Source organism: Phaenicophaeus curvirostris, chromosome 5 (assembly GCF_032191515.1).
Source record: "Phaenicophaeus curvirostris isolate KB17595 chromosome 5, BPBGC_Pcur_1.0, whole genome shotgun sequence".
In the NCBI taxonomy this organism is placed as follows: Eukaryota; Metazoa; Chordata; class Aves; order Cuculiformes; family Cuculidae; genus Phaenicophaeus; species Phaenicophaeus curvirostris.
Genome location: NC_091396.1, coordinates 34468039 through 34487629, shown reverse-complemented (window position 1 = coordinate 34487629; position 19591 = coordinate 34468039). Strand labels below are relative to the sequence as shown.

At 43.0% G+C, this 19591-nt stretch overlaps 1 protein-coding gene across 2 annotated transcripts in view; it reads right to left on the bottom strand.

Moving 5' to 3' along the window:
* Nucleotides 1–15919, bottom strand: part of GPR176 (G protein-coupled receptor 176) — a 34295-nt gene extending 18376 nt beyond the window's left edge. Inside the window, exon 1 of one of the 2 annotated variants that reach the window (XM_069858271.1) lies at nucleotides 15770–15919. In XM_069858271.1, coding sequence (XP_069714372.1) covers nucleotides 15770–15884 — 115 coding nt within the window. In that variant the 5' untranslated portion in view covers nucleotides 15885–15919. Of the gene's footprint in view, nucleotides 1–10967; nucleotides 11513–15769 lie in introns of those variants that run through there. The other variant, XM_069858272.1, reaches the window with a different exon arrangement.
* Between the last annotated feature and the right edge of the window lie 3672 nt (nucleotides 15920–19591).

Genomic DNA, 19591 nt, shown 5'->3' with positions numbered 1-19591 from the left:
TCTCATTTACATTTAGGATCAAATCAAGGTTCCCCAATGCTTCACTGGAATAGATAGTACTTTCTAGCGTGTGTTTCTTGGGTAAGTATTGCTTCACTGCAGGTCTATAATTTAATGCTCCCTGCTAACTACTAACACATTACCAGTATTTGTGACTGCTATGACATGCTGTTGGCACAGTAGTCACCATGCTAAGAAGACAACTATAAAGAAAATCTGATTGCACTCAGGAGGGTCAGGAAAAAAGCCACAGTTGAAAAGTTACAGGAAAAAGGAGATGTGAGGAAACTCTTCAGTCTGATTGCTAACTTCTCTACAGACCAAAGTAATTCTCTGTAACTCACCTCCATATCTATAGCCAGATTTCAGTCTTTATTCCAGTTCTTTACAGGCTTTGCAACTGTCAGAGTTAAAAAAGCAGAGATCCCTAGGAGATTACTGGAGAAACAGAATACAAAGACTGGTTCAGTGTTTTTCAGCTCCTTTAAAATCTGGAGTGCAATTTTACTTTCTTAAATGCTTAAAATAATCAAGAAGCCAATCAAGAAGTCTTCAGAAGCTGGTACCACATCTTGCAATATCAGGCTTTGACAACTGCATGGGTGTTTTAGTATCTCCTTTAACTAGATCCTTTTTTTCTACTGATTGCATTTTTAAAATAGAATAAAACAAAAGGATATATTTCTCTCCTATTACAGAGGCCTGTTACAGTCAGAAAAAAAATAGTGTGGTGGTAATCTATTTTCCTTCTTTAGATTAAATTGTGGACAGAGAATACTGCACTCAGCCAAATCTAGCATCAACACTAGAGACCTGTACTGGATGAAAATAAGGATAATAGATAATTTTTTTTTTAAGTGAAGTAAAAGAACATTTGGTAATACACTACGGAGACCTGCAGCTTTTTCTCTAAGTATTATAGTAATTCTGCTGACCTGTACATGATGTTCCTTGCAGTGTTCCCTTTTTCTATTAATGCATCAATGTTTGGGTGAAGCAGGCAAAATAAGAATTGTATCTTTTAAAACACATGCTCCAAAAAACATGGGCATGTTAAAGAACACATCCCACTACAATCTCCTGATCAGTAGTCATACAGACCACATACTGTACAGGTATGTGTAGTGCCCCAGACTTAACCAACACAAGACAGACACGATGCATCTGCAAAACACAGATGGATGCTATATCCAGCCATCACAGGGTATTCATGTACTCCAAACACAATAGGATGAATGTTTCTCTCTCTATGGTGGGAGTATATCTAGCAAAGAAAGGGCAATCAAACAGGGCAGGTGGCATAGCTGTTTTGCCCAGGAAAGACAGGAACAGTGGGAAGGCAAGCTGCCCCAAATGAGTTTTTTAGATAATACTAATATTTAAGTAAAAGTGCAACAGTGTCCAATGACAAGGTCACACTCTTACTGCATGGCGGAAATATGTGAGGGAAAATGGGGTTGTATATTGTTATAGCTAAAGAACTACATGTGCTTATAGCCAAAGGGCTATATGTGCACATCTGGTTCCCTATGTCACTTAGCTAAGACTTCAAAGTTTCATAGTGCTTATCCCCAATTCACTTACATTCCCGTCTGGGCATCTGGCGTGAGTTTGTTCCAGAGTTCAAATCTGAGGTTCCACTAAGCAAACTCTCAGGCACCAGATCAATCCATTTGGACATACGGTGTTCAGTTTGCGCAGAAGTTAAAATCTGAAGTTTCACAAAACAGACTCTCAAGCATTGTATTTTACAAAATAATTCAGTAGAGGGATACAGCGACACAGTCAACCCTGGGGAGAGAAGCCAACCTGAACAAAGAAATCCTTGGGCAATGATGCCCTTACAGATCTCATGCACCCTTCACATGAAGATTTGGTCCAGCAGCAATAGTTGGGTCTGGAGTATTGTTCCTCTTTGGATTCCCTCGCTGTCTTTCAGACAGGTCATTATCTTGTCTTGGCACAGCTGATGTTGATGATCTGTATCCTTGGAACCCTCGTATTTTCCTGGATTTTGTTGACTCTGGAGGCCTTGTTTCGACTGTACAGGTTGTACATGCTGGGAAAGATTTTAAGTGAAAATTCCCAACTTGTGGTCTAGCACTTCAGAGTGAGTTTTGCTACTCATCCTAAGAAAGCTAAGCAAAGAGCATACTAAATCACACAATATCATAACTAAATGACTATTTAAAATGTTACTTAACTAGGCTAAACAACTAATCCCTGATTGTGGCGTGTGCAGTGCAGCTGCTTTCCATGGAAGATTCAAATGAGGCTCGCCAGCAACCTGTCATCAGTAAAAGATCAGAGATCTCATTGCTCCGAGGAGTACCCTTGAGAGGCATCCCAGCACACAGGGAGATCATTGCTGTGCAGCCACACCACCCAGCAGGGAGAGCTCAAAGAAAGCTCACTTAGACTGTCATATTTTTGGGATAAAAGCGGTTGACTCATAGTCAGAATTGCACATAGGGCTCCTTATTGGTGTTCACTGTGTTACTCTGCTCTCTGTGGGTTTTCTGGAGGAGTTCTTGGCCCAGCTGCAGGCAAGCCTCTTCCTCCTCTGGAGCCTGAGCCAAATTGCTGGTGGTTCAGGTAAAGGAGGGGGGTGGAACATATCTGCCATACAAGCAAGACTGGTGAATTTGGGTCTGTCCTGGTTCATTTTGTAGCCATTTGCTTTACATAAGTGGAAGTTTGCTGAGGCTGCTCTGAGTGTTTGCCAAGTGGCTGCTGTGGAGAATGTGACAGGGTGGGATGTGAAGAGATCTGCAGGATGGTCCCTTGATGCTGACATGGGGGCTGGGCACAGCTGTGGTGGAGGGCACAACGTGACAAAAGGCTGAAGCTAAATAACCAGAAAAGCGTAGTGAAGAGGGTCAGGGAAAGATGGCAGAGTGCTTTAGGAGCCCTCATCAGCTCACTTTTCCATGCACAGGCACAGATTCACTCCTCAGTTTATCTCATCTTACTTCATTGCTATGCATCTCTAAAAGAGCCCTGAACAGTAGGAGGAGAGCAATCTTAATCACTGAAGCAAAAGACAAGCAAAATTAATAAAACTTTTCAAAAAACTAACAGATGTTAAGCTCCAGGTTGCTTTACCAGGCACACAGCTAGCTGGCTTTGAGAGACTGTAGAGGAAGGACCACACAGGAGCTTGCCTGTCAGGTGCAAAGGGAGTAGACCTCCTAGGATCTCCCAACAGCTCCCAAGGGAGAACGGGGTCAACAGTCAGTCTGTATCAGTACTAGCAACACAGGGAAGAGCCGGAGGGGGATTCTGGAGGCTCAGTTCAGGTGATCAACACCAAAGCTCAGGACCTTCAGAACCACTGTCTTTAAGAGACTTAAGAGCTCTATATGCTAAGCACAGGCAGAGATGTGGAATCTCAATGTATGGATGAGATGGTGATGCTGAGAAGAAGGTTTTAGATACATTAAGAAATATGGTATCTTTTTTTGGACAACACAGACCTGTAAAAGAAAGATAGGCTGGCTGTACATTAACCAAACGGGACTCAGGCTGAAAACTGAAGGAAAACAATTAAACTGATGTCCAAGGAAACCCAAAGGCACAAAGGAGCACATGATTCATACTGACACAGTCCCAAAGGGTTTGTAGCTAATGCTCCTATAAAAGTGCTAAGGGAAATAAACAGCCCAGTACATAGTACAACAAATAGAAAAGGTGAATCAGACCATCCTCTCTGTTCTAGATACTCCTTAAATCTACAGATATTAAATTTGAACAACTACCTCAGTATTTTCAACTTTTTCCAATTAATTCAGGCAATAACAGCAGAAAAGGTATTTTAGTCACTTGTATGACTGATTTGTTTTTGCTACAGTATCAGAGAAATGATCCAATTACACCATTAGAAATACAGATATACAGAAAAGTAAGGCCTGCTGGAATCTGAACACAAGCCAAGTGACACAAGGTATGTAGAGAAAGACAAAAGAGGGTTTAGGAAAAATAAGATGGTTTCCTATTTTATAAGTCTTCTGGAAGAAATGTTTGACTTCTTGCATGGAACTGCTTTCACAGGCAAGAGAGTAAGTCAAAGCTAGTAGGAAAAAAACAGACTAAAACCAGAGTTTCTGTCCTTCAAAAAAACTTACAGACTTTTTTTTTTCTGCAGAGAACTGGCAGAACAGAAGGAAGGACAACATTTGTCAGGAAACAAACCAGACTATTCATGATGGTGAAGAATGCAAATTGCAGTGTTGAATATCGCAACTAATAAAGCACTTAAAAAGGCAGCAGTCCACAGCAATATCCCAGCAATCCCCAAGGACAAAAAAAAAAAAAAGCATGAGTGGAGAATAAGATTACTAGAGCCTTCCATCACCATTTCAGGTTCAAGACTGCTTTTATTACTAGCATAACTGCCATTTGCATTGTTGGACTGATCTAATGCAATTTCCTACCCAGCCAGCCTTCCAGTCCAGTATATTCTCCTTATTGCAATGTTTCTATGGAAGCTGGCTGACTACAAGGCACCAGTTCTTGTCCCTGCTTCCAGCTGCTAAATCTAATTTAAAGATGCTAAAAATAGAAAAGGCTTACATGTAACAGCACTGTTCAGAAAGCAAGACTCTCTACTTCCTACAGGGATAGCATTAAATCAGCAGTGAAATGTAGAGAGTTATAATATAATGATGTTTCACTAGTATTTTTGCCATTTGCAAACTTCCTAGCAGTACCTAGCCCACTCTCAGAACACTTTGAGAACTTCTTCCTTGTTAGATATTGAGACAGCTACAAGTATAGGAAACGTAACACAGAGAAGTTCCAAGTCTTGGGCTTCCAGTTCAGCGGTTGCCCCAGTGACCACCTATACTGGACACCCAAGAATGCAGAGTCATTTACAAACTCTGTGATGGGCCACAGGCAGGGATCAAAAGAGGTACAGAGGGAAAACAAAACATTGTCTTGATCATTTGGGATTTTTTCCCAAATGGATGTGTATAAAATGCACCTTTGTTTTTTTCTGCAAAAATATTTCACGCTGATATTCCCTCTAGCACATATGCAATCTACTATATGATCTCAGAGGCTCATCATACCCAAATGATCAAAAAGAAGTGCATTTTGTAGCTTATATTAGGAAACATGATTACAGGCTCGTCTCCATGAACACAGAAGAGCAGAGAGGCACAACAGCAGTCAGACAACCCCAATAACTTACTCAGAGAAAGGAGCATCTGCCATAAACCCTCCCTGGGCTGTCACATGGGAGCCTTAGCCCCATGGGTAAATCTGTGGAGAGGCTCTCCAGACGTCCTCTCAGACTGAGAGGCTTTAGCCCAGGGATACGGAAGTCAGTGTGAGACACAGGGGAAGACCATTTTGGGATGGTACAAAACTTACTATGGGATGTTTATGTTAGGGGAGAAAAAGGCGGGGAGAGTTCAGAGTGGTTTGGGGAGGAACAAGTGTGGGAAACTAGATGGAAAAAGGGTATTAAAGACATCTAAGAACAGGTATTTGGTCACTATGCTTGTCTGGCCATGCCCTGCACAGAATTAGTGCAATTTGTCCCATCTCATTAAACTCCATTTCCAACTCTTCTTGTGGGTGAGAGGCTCTCTGGGTCTGTGTATATAAGGATGTCCAAGTGCAGTAACTGGAGGCAAACCATGGGGCATCAGGGTCCACACATCAGGATGGCAACAAGTGGAGAGACCGGAGTGTCCATTTGTGTTGGTTTGTATGTTGATGTGTAAGGACTACTGATTTGATAAGCCAGCCTAGCCAGCAAGCACAATAAGATGCTTAGGAGGTATAAGTACTGGTGTGGTCATAAGTCTGGTCCCAATACAACAGGGAACAAGAAGGCTCTGAAAGTTGGCCAGTGGAAGACCAGAAGGCCCAGGCCACCTACTGGAAAGTTGTGGGATTTGGAGGTCAGCTTCTGGTAAGATCATAGTTCTGGGCCAGCCAAGAGACCTGCATGTGTGCATTTGTGTGAGACAATTGAAAGACTAGACGATCTTGGGCCAGCTACCAGCTAGACAGAGTGTCTCAGACCAGCTACTACAGATGTGTGAATATGTACATGCTTATGTATTTTACACTAATGGGCTTTCATCCAGAGCAGCCAGAAAGGGGAAGAGGAGGCTGCCATCGATACTAATTGTGACTGCAAGAGTGCTGCGTTTTCTTTCTGTGCCAGTCTGTGTGGCTGCTCGTGCACTGATATACACACATACGGTGTGCATGCGTGCCTCGAGAATGTGTTCTCAGCCTTGCTATGGGTGGACCTGAGAGGACAAAGAGCAGCAGCAGGTTCACCTCTATCAGTCTATGGGATTCAGCAGCAGCTAAACACTTAACAGCATCTCTTCTGAGAGGGAGAAAAGTATACAGTTTCCTAGATCTTGAAAAATGTTCCAAATAAGTGGTAAACTGACTTTTTCCAACACCACACAAATAAGAGATTAAAGATTAACAGAAGAGAATAAAAATCTCATTTAAGTGCTCACAGAGCCTGCTCAATAGCAAGCCAACAAATGAGATCATTAACAGAACCAACACTGTTTAAAATTCTTCCTAAGTGCTTAGGTTCATTCACACCTGAAATACTAACTTACTACCTATAATATCCAATACAAAATCTTGACATATCTAAACCTTCACCAAGTTTGAGTCAGCGATACATACAGCAGCTGCCATTTGAGCAAATATAACTAACAATGAAAAGCAAAACACAACATCCAGTCACATAGTTAAAGAGCTCTGGTTCGTAGCTGTCATTAAAGTGTTAGCATGGAGACTACAAACAGTAAAATGACCAGTACTGATCAGTTTCACTCTAAACGGGGACCAGTTTAATATCCTCAACACACAGGATGTTTAGAGACATCAGATAACCTCTCCACATGTTTGAGTAACACTCAAGCACACAGTATCCCCAGAGAATCAAGCTCTTGCATTACAGGTACAAATCATCACATTTCTAGACTGAAGACATCATTGTTGTCCCTAGGCCTCTCTTTTAAAACACAGTGATGCTGAGTGGTCCCTCAGCCAAAGCCAGACAAGGCACCTCTGCTGAAGCATGGGAAGAAGAGAGGTCTCCATAGCAACGGGGATCGCAAAAGCTCTCACAGCCCCTCTTCTTCACCCATACCCCAAACTCAGTTTTTCTTCTGATGAGAATTGCTTACTAGCTCACCTGAAAACACAGGAAAAGCAAAAAGCATAATACCTATTTCAGGCAGACTTTATCAAGAATGCAACCTGAACTGGGCTTCCCGCTGCAGGGTCCATTATTCCTGAGGCTTGGAACTATGCATAGAAAAACGCAGGGGAAAATTATTACTATAACATTATGATACTGTAATAAGTTATTACTATGCAATTATTATTACCACTCATAATTACATCTGCCTGATGCTTCTTATTAGACTTGATTTTCATTCACTCTTTGCTTTGTCAAACTTTAACTGTTCCAGCTAAATGGCATCAAAGATAATCTATGCAAAGTGCCCAGTTTAGAAGAGTTCATCTAAAATAATTCAATTTTTTCTAAGAGTGACACCAGTGGAAAAAAACTATCACCCTTCCCATCCCAAAACCTTCGGTGCACCTTATATTTTTTTCCCCCTTAGATGGTTCTACCCTTTTTGGAAGCAGGGATACAAATTTTTGCTGAAGCTATTGAAGACACACCCCTCACTCTGTAAAAATTCTCAGTCTAGCCTTTCATCATGTACCTGCAGTATTTTGCACTGCAAGACTCTGCTTCATCTTTTGTAGAGAATGCCTGTGGCAAACTTCATTGGTAGCTGTTCCAATATATAACACAAATATTTATTCCTTATGCTAGTATACATTTGCCTTTATGCACACGTTACCTAGACTGCCAATTACTTTATGATTGTATTACATTAGGTACTGTGTAACGATTCGATTTTACATAACTGTGCACAGAAGACAAGACAGAGAGATGAAAATCAGTTTCAAGGGCAGGGAGAGGCTGGAGCCTAACAGCTGACAGGAAATCCTAAGGAGCAGTAGTGAGCCTGAAGCCTTGCCTCTGCTTGTCCTGCCAGACACTTGGAAGGCAGCAGGGGTTCACTTCTTTCTTGGAAATCTGGTATATTTCAAAGCACAGGGTTGTAAATGGACACATCTCTTCATCCCCTTCATCACTATGCAGTTAGAATCCAGGAGGTAACCAATCTAAACCACAGCTTCCAAAAAATGCTATAACAGTTTGAACTCTAATCTACAGGTATCGGAATTTCCTAAGTCTTTCCAGTGACATTTCTGTCTGTACCAAACAGATTTGGGAAGACAAAGAAGCAAGTAACAAAAAGCCTCATTCCCCAAACCCTAATTAAGGCACTGATCTACAAGATCAGGGAAAGTCTCCTGGATTTGGGGTTATCTGGGGCATTTTCTGTGCAGTTTTTAATAACTGTAAGATGTATATTCTTTCTGGGGAGAAGATGCTGGCAATGAGGACATTTCTCATTCTTACCCTCATCACTAGTTTGGGGGGGAAGTTGTCCTAAATATTTGAAAATAATAAGTTTTTTTAAAGAAGAAATTCATGCTCTTTTATCTACATGGCTAACATGAAAATTGTGAACAGATTCGAATACCTTCAGGAGCAAATGCAGACTCTCATATATGGGAAATATGAAAAGAATAGAAACTACAAATGATAATAATGGGATATAATCTCACCTAAGCCAACATGACACTAACATTCATCTAACACATGCACTACAATCAGGTAAAGCAATATAAGCTCCTCCATTTAACTGCAATTATAATGGTACGTAAATTTGTATGTAAACAAGTGAACTGTGGGAAAAAATCCATGCTAAGAGTGACAAAGCCCATTATCTTGATCTCCCTCAAAACTGCTATTCCTGGTCTTCTTTTTCGCTTCTCCTGAGAATAACAGAAGGTGGCATTGTCCATTGCATTTCCCCACCAATTTTATCTCCCTTTCAAGCTAGGCCCACTGTGTGTTCTGGCTGCAAGGGCTCTGTGGAGATCCTCTTCATTCCCAATATCTCCTCTAACTGCTTCACTCAACAAATGCAGCTGCACCCACCTCCAACAACCTCTGCTCACCAAAGCGCAGAAGTAAAATTCCTTCTTCCTTCTGTCAAAGGCTTGGTTGCTGTGCTAAAGTAATAATTAGTCCCTACAGACTGACTACCTCTCATGGCAAGAGAAGAAGATCCTTTGTAGAGCAACATTGCTCCATTCCTATATTCACTGCACATTTGATCTCAAGAATCTTCTTTGATAAAAAAAAAGCTACTTAAAATGTGCTCACTTTGAAAAGAAGCCCTATGTCAACCCAAGCCTGAAAAAAAAAAAAAAAAATCTTTGATTTGGCATTCATCCATTAAGTTGTCACCTATTTAAAAGTCATTGTCCACCTGTATCCTTTTTCAAGCTAGTGACAGCCACAAGAGTGAAAGCATAACTCCATATTCTTCTGATTCAAAGAGCTAATATTTTTTCACAGTTACCATGTTCAAATACTCTATTTTCATAAACTGTTAATTTGTTTATGAATAGCAGCGAAAAATATACCAGAGCTTTTTGCTGTCTTCTTTTCATGCTAGAGGAGGAAGTGGAGGGAGGAAGTTATCTGAATCTAAAAAATACTATAAATTTCAGATTGAAAATTTAAATTCTTAAATTCAATGAAACAAACTATAAGCTTTGGTCTGCCCCTTTGACTTCAGACTGAAAGATCTGAAGCCTCTATTTCTTCTGACTGCAAGTGTGCGATGAGTGACACCAACAGCATTAGTGATCCTCCCTTTGCAGCCTGGTTGCTTTGCTGTGCATTACTGAAACAGACTGCAGTGCTAGTCGCAGTCCTACTATGCCATAGTCAATCCTCAGAGCATGAAGCTCAAACAGCCTAAGATATGCCCCCAAAAATGGAAGAGTGAAATCACTGCGTGAGCTCCACCTCACAATATGGTCTTCACAACGAGAAAATAAGAGAAAATCTGGAATGCACCCAGCTTATACAGGTCTCAGAACGGAGAGAAAGGAAAACAAAAACTAAGAAACACTTTCCTCGGGCAACCTAACAGAACTGCTGCACAGCATGTTTCTCAAATGGCAGAATTTTCTTTACCTTAGGGTCCTCTTACCTGTAAAGCCAACGAAGGTATACCTGCACAAGCAGATGAAGACCCCATTCTATTAGCCACTGTAGGAAAAGCCTGCAGTCTCACTTTCCTGGCCCACTGATATGTCAGTCAAATCAGTCTTCTCTTCCCCACAGCAGCAGGGAACAAAAACTTGTCTCCCCTTGAAAGGCTCCTGAACTTCCTGGTTCCTCAACTTGCCCTGTGAGAACAGCCCTATCAATACACAGCAAAGGTACAGACAAGCTTGCACAATGAGAGTCACGGGCACAATCATCAGTGCCCTGCAGTGCTCTGGGACATGCAATTACTATGATCACAACAAATCATACAAAAACTGAAGCCTAACTATTCTCCAGCAAGAGGAATCAGCTTCCTCTTAGGAACAGGACATGGGAATCCTACAAGTTTTCCTGCTCTACCATTTGAACAGTACTTGTCAGTCTCCTTCCAAATAAAGACCTATGCTGTCACCAGAACTCATTGAATCTCTTTTCCTCTTTTAAAGAAAAAATTAAAAGCAATCCCAAGGAGCACTCAGAGGGGAGCAACTTCAGACACTGTATGAAAAAATGTGCTCTTGTTACGGATTTGTATCATTGAAGGCACTCTGCTACTATGGCAATAGATGGCAGAACATCATCACGAAGTGGACAGAAGACTGTGAAACGAGAGCCCAGAGACAAACAGGGTAACATGCCAAAAAAAATCACGAGGATGAAGAATGTGGTCTCCATCTTCAAAACTTCAGTAGTTTGACAGGGCAGTAGTTCTAAACCTAAATTTTATTTTGTCCTTCCTTTTATGAACTTCATAACACCATACCTTCGATAGTAGCCATTTGAATTTACCAGATAAGGACTGCATCCATTTGGTGGCAGGTGGAAGGCACTGGCCTGAAACACAGGTTAGACAAAACTAGTACAGCTCCTGTAGTTCTTACAAAGCAGTAAAAAAATTATCTAACTTGAGTCAGGCAGAATACATGGGAAACCGCAGAGCAGATATATCAGTGCAGGATTAGTGGAACTGAAGCAATCAATCTCAAAGCAAATCTCTAGCATTTTTGTTCTTCCGTTGACGATTTCTACATCCTTTCACATCAAGTTAGGACACGCAAAGGTCAAATCTCTTGATACCCTTTACCACACAATATTATATCAACCAAAGGGAATAGGTACTGACAGCATGCGTCACTTCTCACATCACACTGCTCCCGTCTGCATCATTCCAGTGACCAATAAAATCAGCCAGTTCTTCCCATTGATACCTTTCATTTTCCCTCATATTCAAGGTAATGAAAGTTACAGCATTACACACAGAAATTCAAGGCATTAGCTTTCCTTTTGCTAAGCCAATGAGGGGCAATTGAGGGGGTACAAAAACCAGTCATTCATATGAGTTGACAGAAGTAGCATAATTATTTTGGCTTCTATTCTCCTACAGTAACTTTCATTTGAAACAACGAATTTAATCAAAGTGTACCTGCACACCTATGGCTTAAGCAGACATCTGAGTGCAATGCACCCGACCCGATGCCAGAAACACATCTCTACATAAGCACATGTCATTTCAGAGCTCCTAATGCACCCATTCTCTGGATTCCAGAGAGTACCAAGTACATACATGGATCAGAAAAGATAAGTGATAAGGACAGGCAGGGGTCTTTTCCTAGTTTTTCTGCTTCAGAATATTTGTGGTTTTTTTCTGTAATGTGTTCCACATTCCCTGATTAAAGTACGGTTCAAACAGTGGAATGAGAAACAGACAGTTTTCACTGTTTTATTCTAGGCCTGCCCCAAGTTGACAGTTGAGAGGCTAGGAAGTGCCATTACTGTAAGATCTGCCCTTACCAGCTGTGGACCTGCACAGCAAGACAGCGTTAAGGCAGCCTCCTGGTCTCATAGATACTTGGTACCTCACCTTCTGCATTTGGTAAATAACTTTACCAACATGTGCAAAGCATTAAAGCTCCCCAGATGAACTCCCCAGCTCATGCGCTCAGCTAAATATCACCAACAGAAATGGCCTGCATATATTCAAAGTCTGCAAATCTTTCCTTCATAGAGGCAAACCAAGCTGCTGATCAGGGTAACTAAACTTACCGAATTCCTCCCTTCAATGTCTCCTGCCTTGTGCTGATACCTCGTGGTAGGCTACAGCCAATGAAGTGCATAACAGGTAGTACTGGTTGGGTTCAAACTGTAGAGAGGCAGATTTATCCCATTTTATTCCACAGTCCTTGAATATTAACATCATAGCTAGTCTGCTAAGGAAGAACTTTCACACAAGCAGTGAAGAAGCAACAGCAGGAAGTTTGTGCAAACCAACTCAAAGTCAGATGAACAGCTGTGGCATTTTTAAGCACGTTTTATCTTCATTTACTCAGTAATTCCTGGTCAAATTACCTGAAGAGCCCTAAACTATAAGTGATTTTTAGACTAATAATTATATTTTCTCCATTCCAAGCATGGAAAATTTTGACTCTTTACAAGATCAGAATTTTTTAACAATGAAAACACCAGGAAAAAAGTCTGTCAATTAGCAAGCCTCTTTGTTCATTCTACCAGTTAGATCCTCCGACATACAAGTTAAGGTCACACCCAGGTTCAAGATTTGGCAAGTTTGTGATAACTACATAATCCCTTTTAAAGCCAAACAAAATTCTAGAACCTAGTACCTTTGTTATTGCTACCTAAAATAAGTAATTAAATAAAGGATGTGTTTTCAATATGTTGCAAAGCAACCATAAAGAAGAATAGCTTCATTCTTTCTCGTCCTTAGCCATTCCCTGTGGCACTGTCCTTTCACAACACAAGGAAAATTAACATAGGAACTTCTCCTACAGAAAGTCTCTTCACAGGTCTCAAATAAGGGTCTTAAATGGGAGAGAAAAACACACTGTACATCCCTCTCACAACTATTACATTTTTCTGTGCAGCAGGAACCCAAATCAAATTCACAACTCCAGCTGTGATTCTTCCCTCTAGTAGGACCTGGACCATGCTGTAGGCTGCTGCTTATGTCAGACTCCAGTGTTCATTATCCAGACTGAGGCACGTACATTTATTCTCTATCAAGCTGGAAAGCGAAATCACTCCTCCCTTTTAAAAGGGTAGCTCTACACTATCTAATTGCAAAGCGGCCTGGGCACACACTGACGTTGTGGGATGTAGAAACTGCACATCTACCCCTGAGGCTAATCCTAATTCCTCTTGAAGAGTTTCCCCTCTGCAAGGAGGAATCTGCAGAGTCAGTGGACCAAAGAATGCTATTCTGTATCTCAGATGAGGGGCACACCTGATGGAGAAAGGAGCTGGATGCTGCCCATGCTCTAAGGACGGTGGCAGAGAACAATTGAAAAGGAAAACTTGAAAGCATTTGTGAAAGTATAAGTGTGAGGCAAATATCAAGTTGTTCTTCCTTGCTGCTGTAGAGATAGTATGCTGCACATGTGCAAGCAGAACTACTGGCACGCATGAGGGTTGAGCATGCAGGAACCAAAGCTCTGAGACTTTCTAGAAACAGGAGCTTCAGCTTCTTTGTGGCTTTGTTTCCATTCAGGTGAGAGAGAACAGGGATAACATGGGAAGATGTTTTTAAAGACTCTCAAGTTTGCAGCTGTTAGGATAGCATGTGTCATAAATGTTATTGAAATAATGCTTTGGGGCAGCAGGGAGACTAGAAATCAGTTTCAAAAAAAACCAGTTACAATTGTTTTCCATCACTGTAAATTCATAAGGCCCGCTGCTAACATTTGTGATAGGATTACTGCATTTTCACATTTTTAAAAATTGTGATATCCTCTTCCATTTTTCTCTTCAATAGGCTTGAAGGCTGAAGGCATGGGTACACGAAAGTGAGGATACATGATCATGAAAGTAAGTCTGGACGTATGACCCAAATTTATGTTCTTATGGCTCAAACCCCAAAAGATAAAGAAATAAAATTCTGACTTCTCATGCAAATTCATTATTTTTAGGACACTAAGTGGTTGCTATCATTTTGTACCAAGCACTATCCAACAAATGGGAAAAGAGAAGTCCCCCACTACCCATGCGCTAAACAGAAAAAAAAAAAAAGCAAGAATTATGTGGGTTCCCCCCACAGGGCTGGGGAATAATTGAGGCCAAAATACTTGGTCATTACAGTAATAACCAGTAAACGTACTACCAATTGAGCGCAGAGCTGAATGCTGTTCCAAGACTATATCTACAGTCTTAGAAAATATTCAGGCGATATTAAATATTACCAAGAAGAAATCAATATTAGAATTAATTACCAAAACCACAGAAACGGATTTTAGCATTACTCAAGACCAGAAGAAACTAAACCAAATCCTTGATAGTAAAAGCCAATGACCATCAGCAAAGTCCTGCTGAACTCACCTAAGACAGACAGACACTGTCTCAGTCAAGTCTTGTGTGAAAAGCCTTATCATTACCAGTACCTAGTTTCAAATGACTTAGAAAGTAGCAGCATTTTACTGAAATCCAGCTTGCTGATCTCCCAAACAGTACAAAAATGACTTAACAATAGGCTTACTCTTTTTTTGGTAAGAAATCCACATGTATTCCTAACAAAACAGTATAGTATGAGCACCTAGAAAGCACATATACACACATTATGCCCGTATATTACTTATTTACTTCCACCTGTCTAAACTGTATGATTCCTAACTTAAGTATAACAAACCGGCAAGATTGCACACGGTTATACGCATTTACAGCATCAAGTATTTCTGAAGGATTCACCTGGAATCTGCTGAACAAAATACATAATTACTGCAGCATGAAAAAGAAATTCAGCAAAACTTGTTCAAACATTCCACACCCTTTTCTATTGTAAAGAGAATGAAGCCCACCTGCTCCAGCCTGATATGTCAGGTTCTGTCCATTGCAGAGAGTTAGAACTGGATGATCGTTAAGGTCCCTTCCAACATTAGGAAAAAATTTTTCACAGAAAGGGTTCATTGGGCACTGCAAGAGGCTGCCCAGGGAGGTGGTTGAGTCACCTTCCCTGGAGATGTTTAAGGGACGGGTGGACGAGACATTGAGGGGCATGGTTTAGTATTTGATAGGAATGGTTGGATTCGATGATCTGGTGGGTCTCTTCCAACCTGGTGATTCTATCGTTCTATGAACTCAAACTACTCTATGATTCATTATAGCGGAAAAAACAAAGTAAAATCAAGCCATTAAATGTTTGCCTATTTAACTTCTGATAGAAAAGTTTACAAAGTGATACAGATGTATTGCGTACCGTTTTCATATGTGATGAGCAGCTACCTTCTTGCAGCGATATAAAATTTTTCACAGAAAGGGTCATTGGGCACCGGAAGAGGCTGCCCAGGGAGGTGGTTGAGTCACCTTCCCTGGAGGTGTTTAAGGGACAGGTGGATGAGGTGCTGGAGGGGCATAGTTTAGTGTTTGATAGGAATGCTTGGACTCGATGATCCGGTGGGTCTTTTCCAACCTAGCGACTCTGTGATTGTGTGGTAGCTTTTACACGCCAGACACCCACAAGGACACGCAACCCCACACCTGCAGACCTGGAATACACGAAGGGAGAGGAGCGGAGGCAGCCAGCGCCGCCGGGATCACGAAAGCCCGAGGACAGAGCCTTACCCAGCAAGGAGCCTGCGAAGATGACCGCTTGCGCGGCGGTGGTGAAGAGCCGGTAGGTCCGCTCCCGGCCCTCCGCGCCGCCGGGCTCGCTGCCGTTCCCGGCCGGCCACGCCATCCGCCCCGCCGAGACGTTCCGCAGCTCCAGGGCGCCGGGGAAGCCTGCTCGCCGCCGTTCCTCGCGATCCGGCCCCCGCCGCACCCGGCGGAGAACGCCGAGCGGCCGCCGCCGCCTCTAGGGGCTGAGCGGGGCCCGCGGGCGCTCGGGCGCTCCCGGGGACGCAGCCCCGGCCCCGCCGCGCGGAGCCGCCTCCGCCGCCTTCGCGTCCCGGGAAGCGGGGCCGCCTCGTCGCGATTCTACCTCGTAAACCATGACGGCGGTGGAGGAGAGCAGAAAGCGAAGCAGGCTCCTCCTCGCCATCGGCCGCCCCATAGTCCTCGCTCCCGGGCACCGCAGCTCCCGCCGCCACGCGCTCCCGTTGACCGAACCGTCAACCGGCTTGGAAAAGTTGATGGACCGCAAGCTCCGCGCGTTTCCTCTCAGCCCCCTCACCCACCCCCGACTCCAGTCTCGGCCTCGGAGTCCGCTTTCCTCGCAGCCCCGCGCCGGGGAAGCCGCCCCCCTCACCGCCGCGCCGGGGAGACCCTCAGGCAGCGCCGGGAGCGGGGTCAGGGACCGCTGAGCAGCTTTGCCCGCGCTCCAGCCGCATCTCGGGGAGACATTAAATTCTTCGGCTCTGCATCCCGAGACGCGGGAGTGAGAGGGGAACGAGCCTCCCCCTGCAGCCTCCGAGCGACACCCCTCCGCCCGGCGACATCTCCGCTCCACGCGGGGAGGGGCGGGGGCGGAGCCGTGAGCAGGGTGGGGCTTCGAAGGGAGCAGTAGGTCGCTACCTTAGGGAATCACAGAATCGTAGAATCACCAGGTTAGAAAGGACCCGCTGGATTGTCTTGTCCAACCGTTCCTATCAAACACTAAACCATGCCCCTCAGCACCTCGTCCACCTGTCCCTTAAACACCTCCAAGGGAAGGTGACTCAACCACCTCCCTGGGCAGCCTGTTCCAGTGCCCAATGACCCTTTCTGTGAAGATTTTTTTCCTAATGTCCAGCCTAAACCTCCCCTGGCGGAGCTTGAGGCCATTCCCTCTTGTCCTGTCCCCTGTCACTTGGGAGAAGAGGCCAGCACCCTCCTCTCTACAACTTCCTTTCAGGTAGTTGTAGAGAGCAATGAGGTCACCCCTCAGCCTCCTCTTCTCCAGGCTAAACAACCCCAGCTCTCTCAGCCGTTCCTCATAAGGCCTGTTCTCCAGCCCCTTCACCAGCTTTGTTGCTCTTCTCTGGACTCGCTCCAGAGCCTCAACATCCTTCTTGTGGTGAGGGGCCCAGAACTGAACACAGGATTCGAGGAGCGGTCTCACCAGTGCCGAGTACAGAGGGAGAATAACCTCCCTGGACCTGCTGGTCACACCGTTTCTGATACAAGCCAAGATGCCATTGGCCTTCTTGGCCACCTGGGCACACTGCTGGCTCATGTTCAGTTGGCTGTCAACCAACACCCCCAGGTCCCTCTTGTCCAGGCAGCTTTCTAGACAGACTTCTCCTAGTCTGTAGCACTGCACAGGGTTGTTGTGCCCCAAATGCAGGATCCGGCACTTGGCCTTGTTAAACCTCATGCCATTGAACTCAGCCCAGTGGTCCAGCGTGTTCAGATCCCTTTGCAGAGCCTCCCTACCCTCCAGCAGATCAACACTTCCACCCAGCTTAGTGTTGTCCGCAAACTTGCTAAGGGTGCACTCAATGCCTTCATCCAGGTCATTGATAAAGACATTGAACAGGGCTGGACCCAGCACTGAGCCCTGGGGAACCCCACTTGTTACTGGCCTCCAGCTGGGCAATAAGAAGAATAATAAGGATAATAAGAATAAGCTTAAGCGAATCTTGGTCACCTTGCAGTTACAAAGACTGAGCTTGTTACAGGGGTTTAGCTTGTGTGCTGGCTGAAACAAGCTACTGAAGGAAGAAATTATAAGTTGCTAACTTATTATATATTTGAATATTATGTATAGTTTTTGTGATTGCAGTGCTAAGGTGTAGGATTAGCTTGAATGATAACTTTTAGCCAGCCTGCGCCTGGATGATTACACTTAACTAAGGAATTTTAAGAAGGCTGCAGTTAGAAAAAATGGGAAAGAATGTGACTGTATCTAATTAAGTCAGAGAACAAGGACTAGCACGATGATAAGAAAAAGAAGAACCAGGTAGGACCAGTTGCAGCCTTGAAGAGGTGCCCAAAGAGTCTAAGAGCATGCACAAGGAGGAGAGTTGAGAATTTCAACTGTGAGGAAGATCTACAGCCTTCACCCGGAGACCCCTGAAGAAGACCCTGAAAGGGCAGAGCGCATGCGCCAGGGGGAGGAAACTTACATAAATGAATTCCAGGAACTGATTACAGTAGACACACCTCTTCCAGGGAAAGTGATGAGTATGTATACTTTAAATACCTTTGTGAATTGTACTGGAAGTGGCATGCACGTTAGGTGGAGCTATCCCATGCATGCCCAACATCACATTAAAGAATACCTTACTTAATCAAATTGGCATTGATTATTGAGTCTGGCTTTTCACAGCATCACAACAAATCAAATATTGTGTATCTAAAAGAAACTTATCTCTAACTGATGTTCCAAGGCAAGGAAAAGGCAGATACAGAGAACAAACCTGAGCTCACCAAGAGGAAACAATGATGAAGGAGATAAGATAAAGAATTTTGCCAAATGTAGCTGTTAATTCTAAGAAGGTGCAAGAAAATCTAGTGGACAATTACAGTGCCCCAGGCCAGATTTTATCTGCAAAAGGAGATCTCTTTTGTTATTAGATAAACACCCACAAAAATAATGGAACAGAAAAAACACTGCCACTAAAGGCACTTTCCAGGCTTTCCCAGACACGGTAAAGAAAAGAGAGAGAACAGCATCAGAACAGTTATACCATTTAAGATTGGGTTTTAATTAGATACTAATGACATTATGAAACTACCAGTTATTAAATAAGTTATAAATCCAGTTATGATTATGAGAAGATAAATAAAAATAGGCGTGTAACAAGTTTTCAGTAGTAGAAAGACAAATTGCAGGGTGTTGAAACTATTCATTACATTAAGTTCCTCCTTAAGTGGTCTATTCATAACAAAAAGTCTGTACTCAAAAGCCAGGGTGCAGAGTGAATATGACCAAAACTCCAGTGATACACACCTTGTAAGTAAAAGAGAAGCATCGGAACACTTTTCATGCAATTACGAAATTAGAGAAAAATTGAAACCATTATGATGCAACAGTAGAAATTTAAAATAATGCAAGTAGGCTCTGAAATGTGTTTTTCTTGTTTTCAATAAGATGATGGAATTTAATCTCTAGGTGAAAGATAAGGTAACTAATGAGGATCCTGGTATGAACATGACTAGGTTTAAGGCAGAAGGACAAGTCCCAAGATTCAGTTCATTCTGTTTGAGTGGACCACACTTCTTTCCTATATTTCCTAACAAATTAAATGGTAATTTAATTTACAATTTAAATTGCAATTGTAATTTTTTATTTAAGCTGTGCCTTCTGCTGAAAGACTTGATACCTACTGAGTCCCAAAAAGTTCAATAAACTTACGGTCCATTGTACACACTCCTTTTTAGTTTGCATAGCTACCAGAAGGTCATCCACATACTGCAGCAGGGATCTGGTTTGAGAGGGAGAGTCCTAGGTTTCCCAGTCTCGAGCCAGCTGGTTCCCAAAAATAGTTGGGCTGTTCGTAAAACCTTGAGGCAATACTGTCC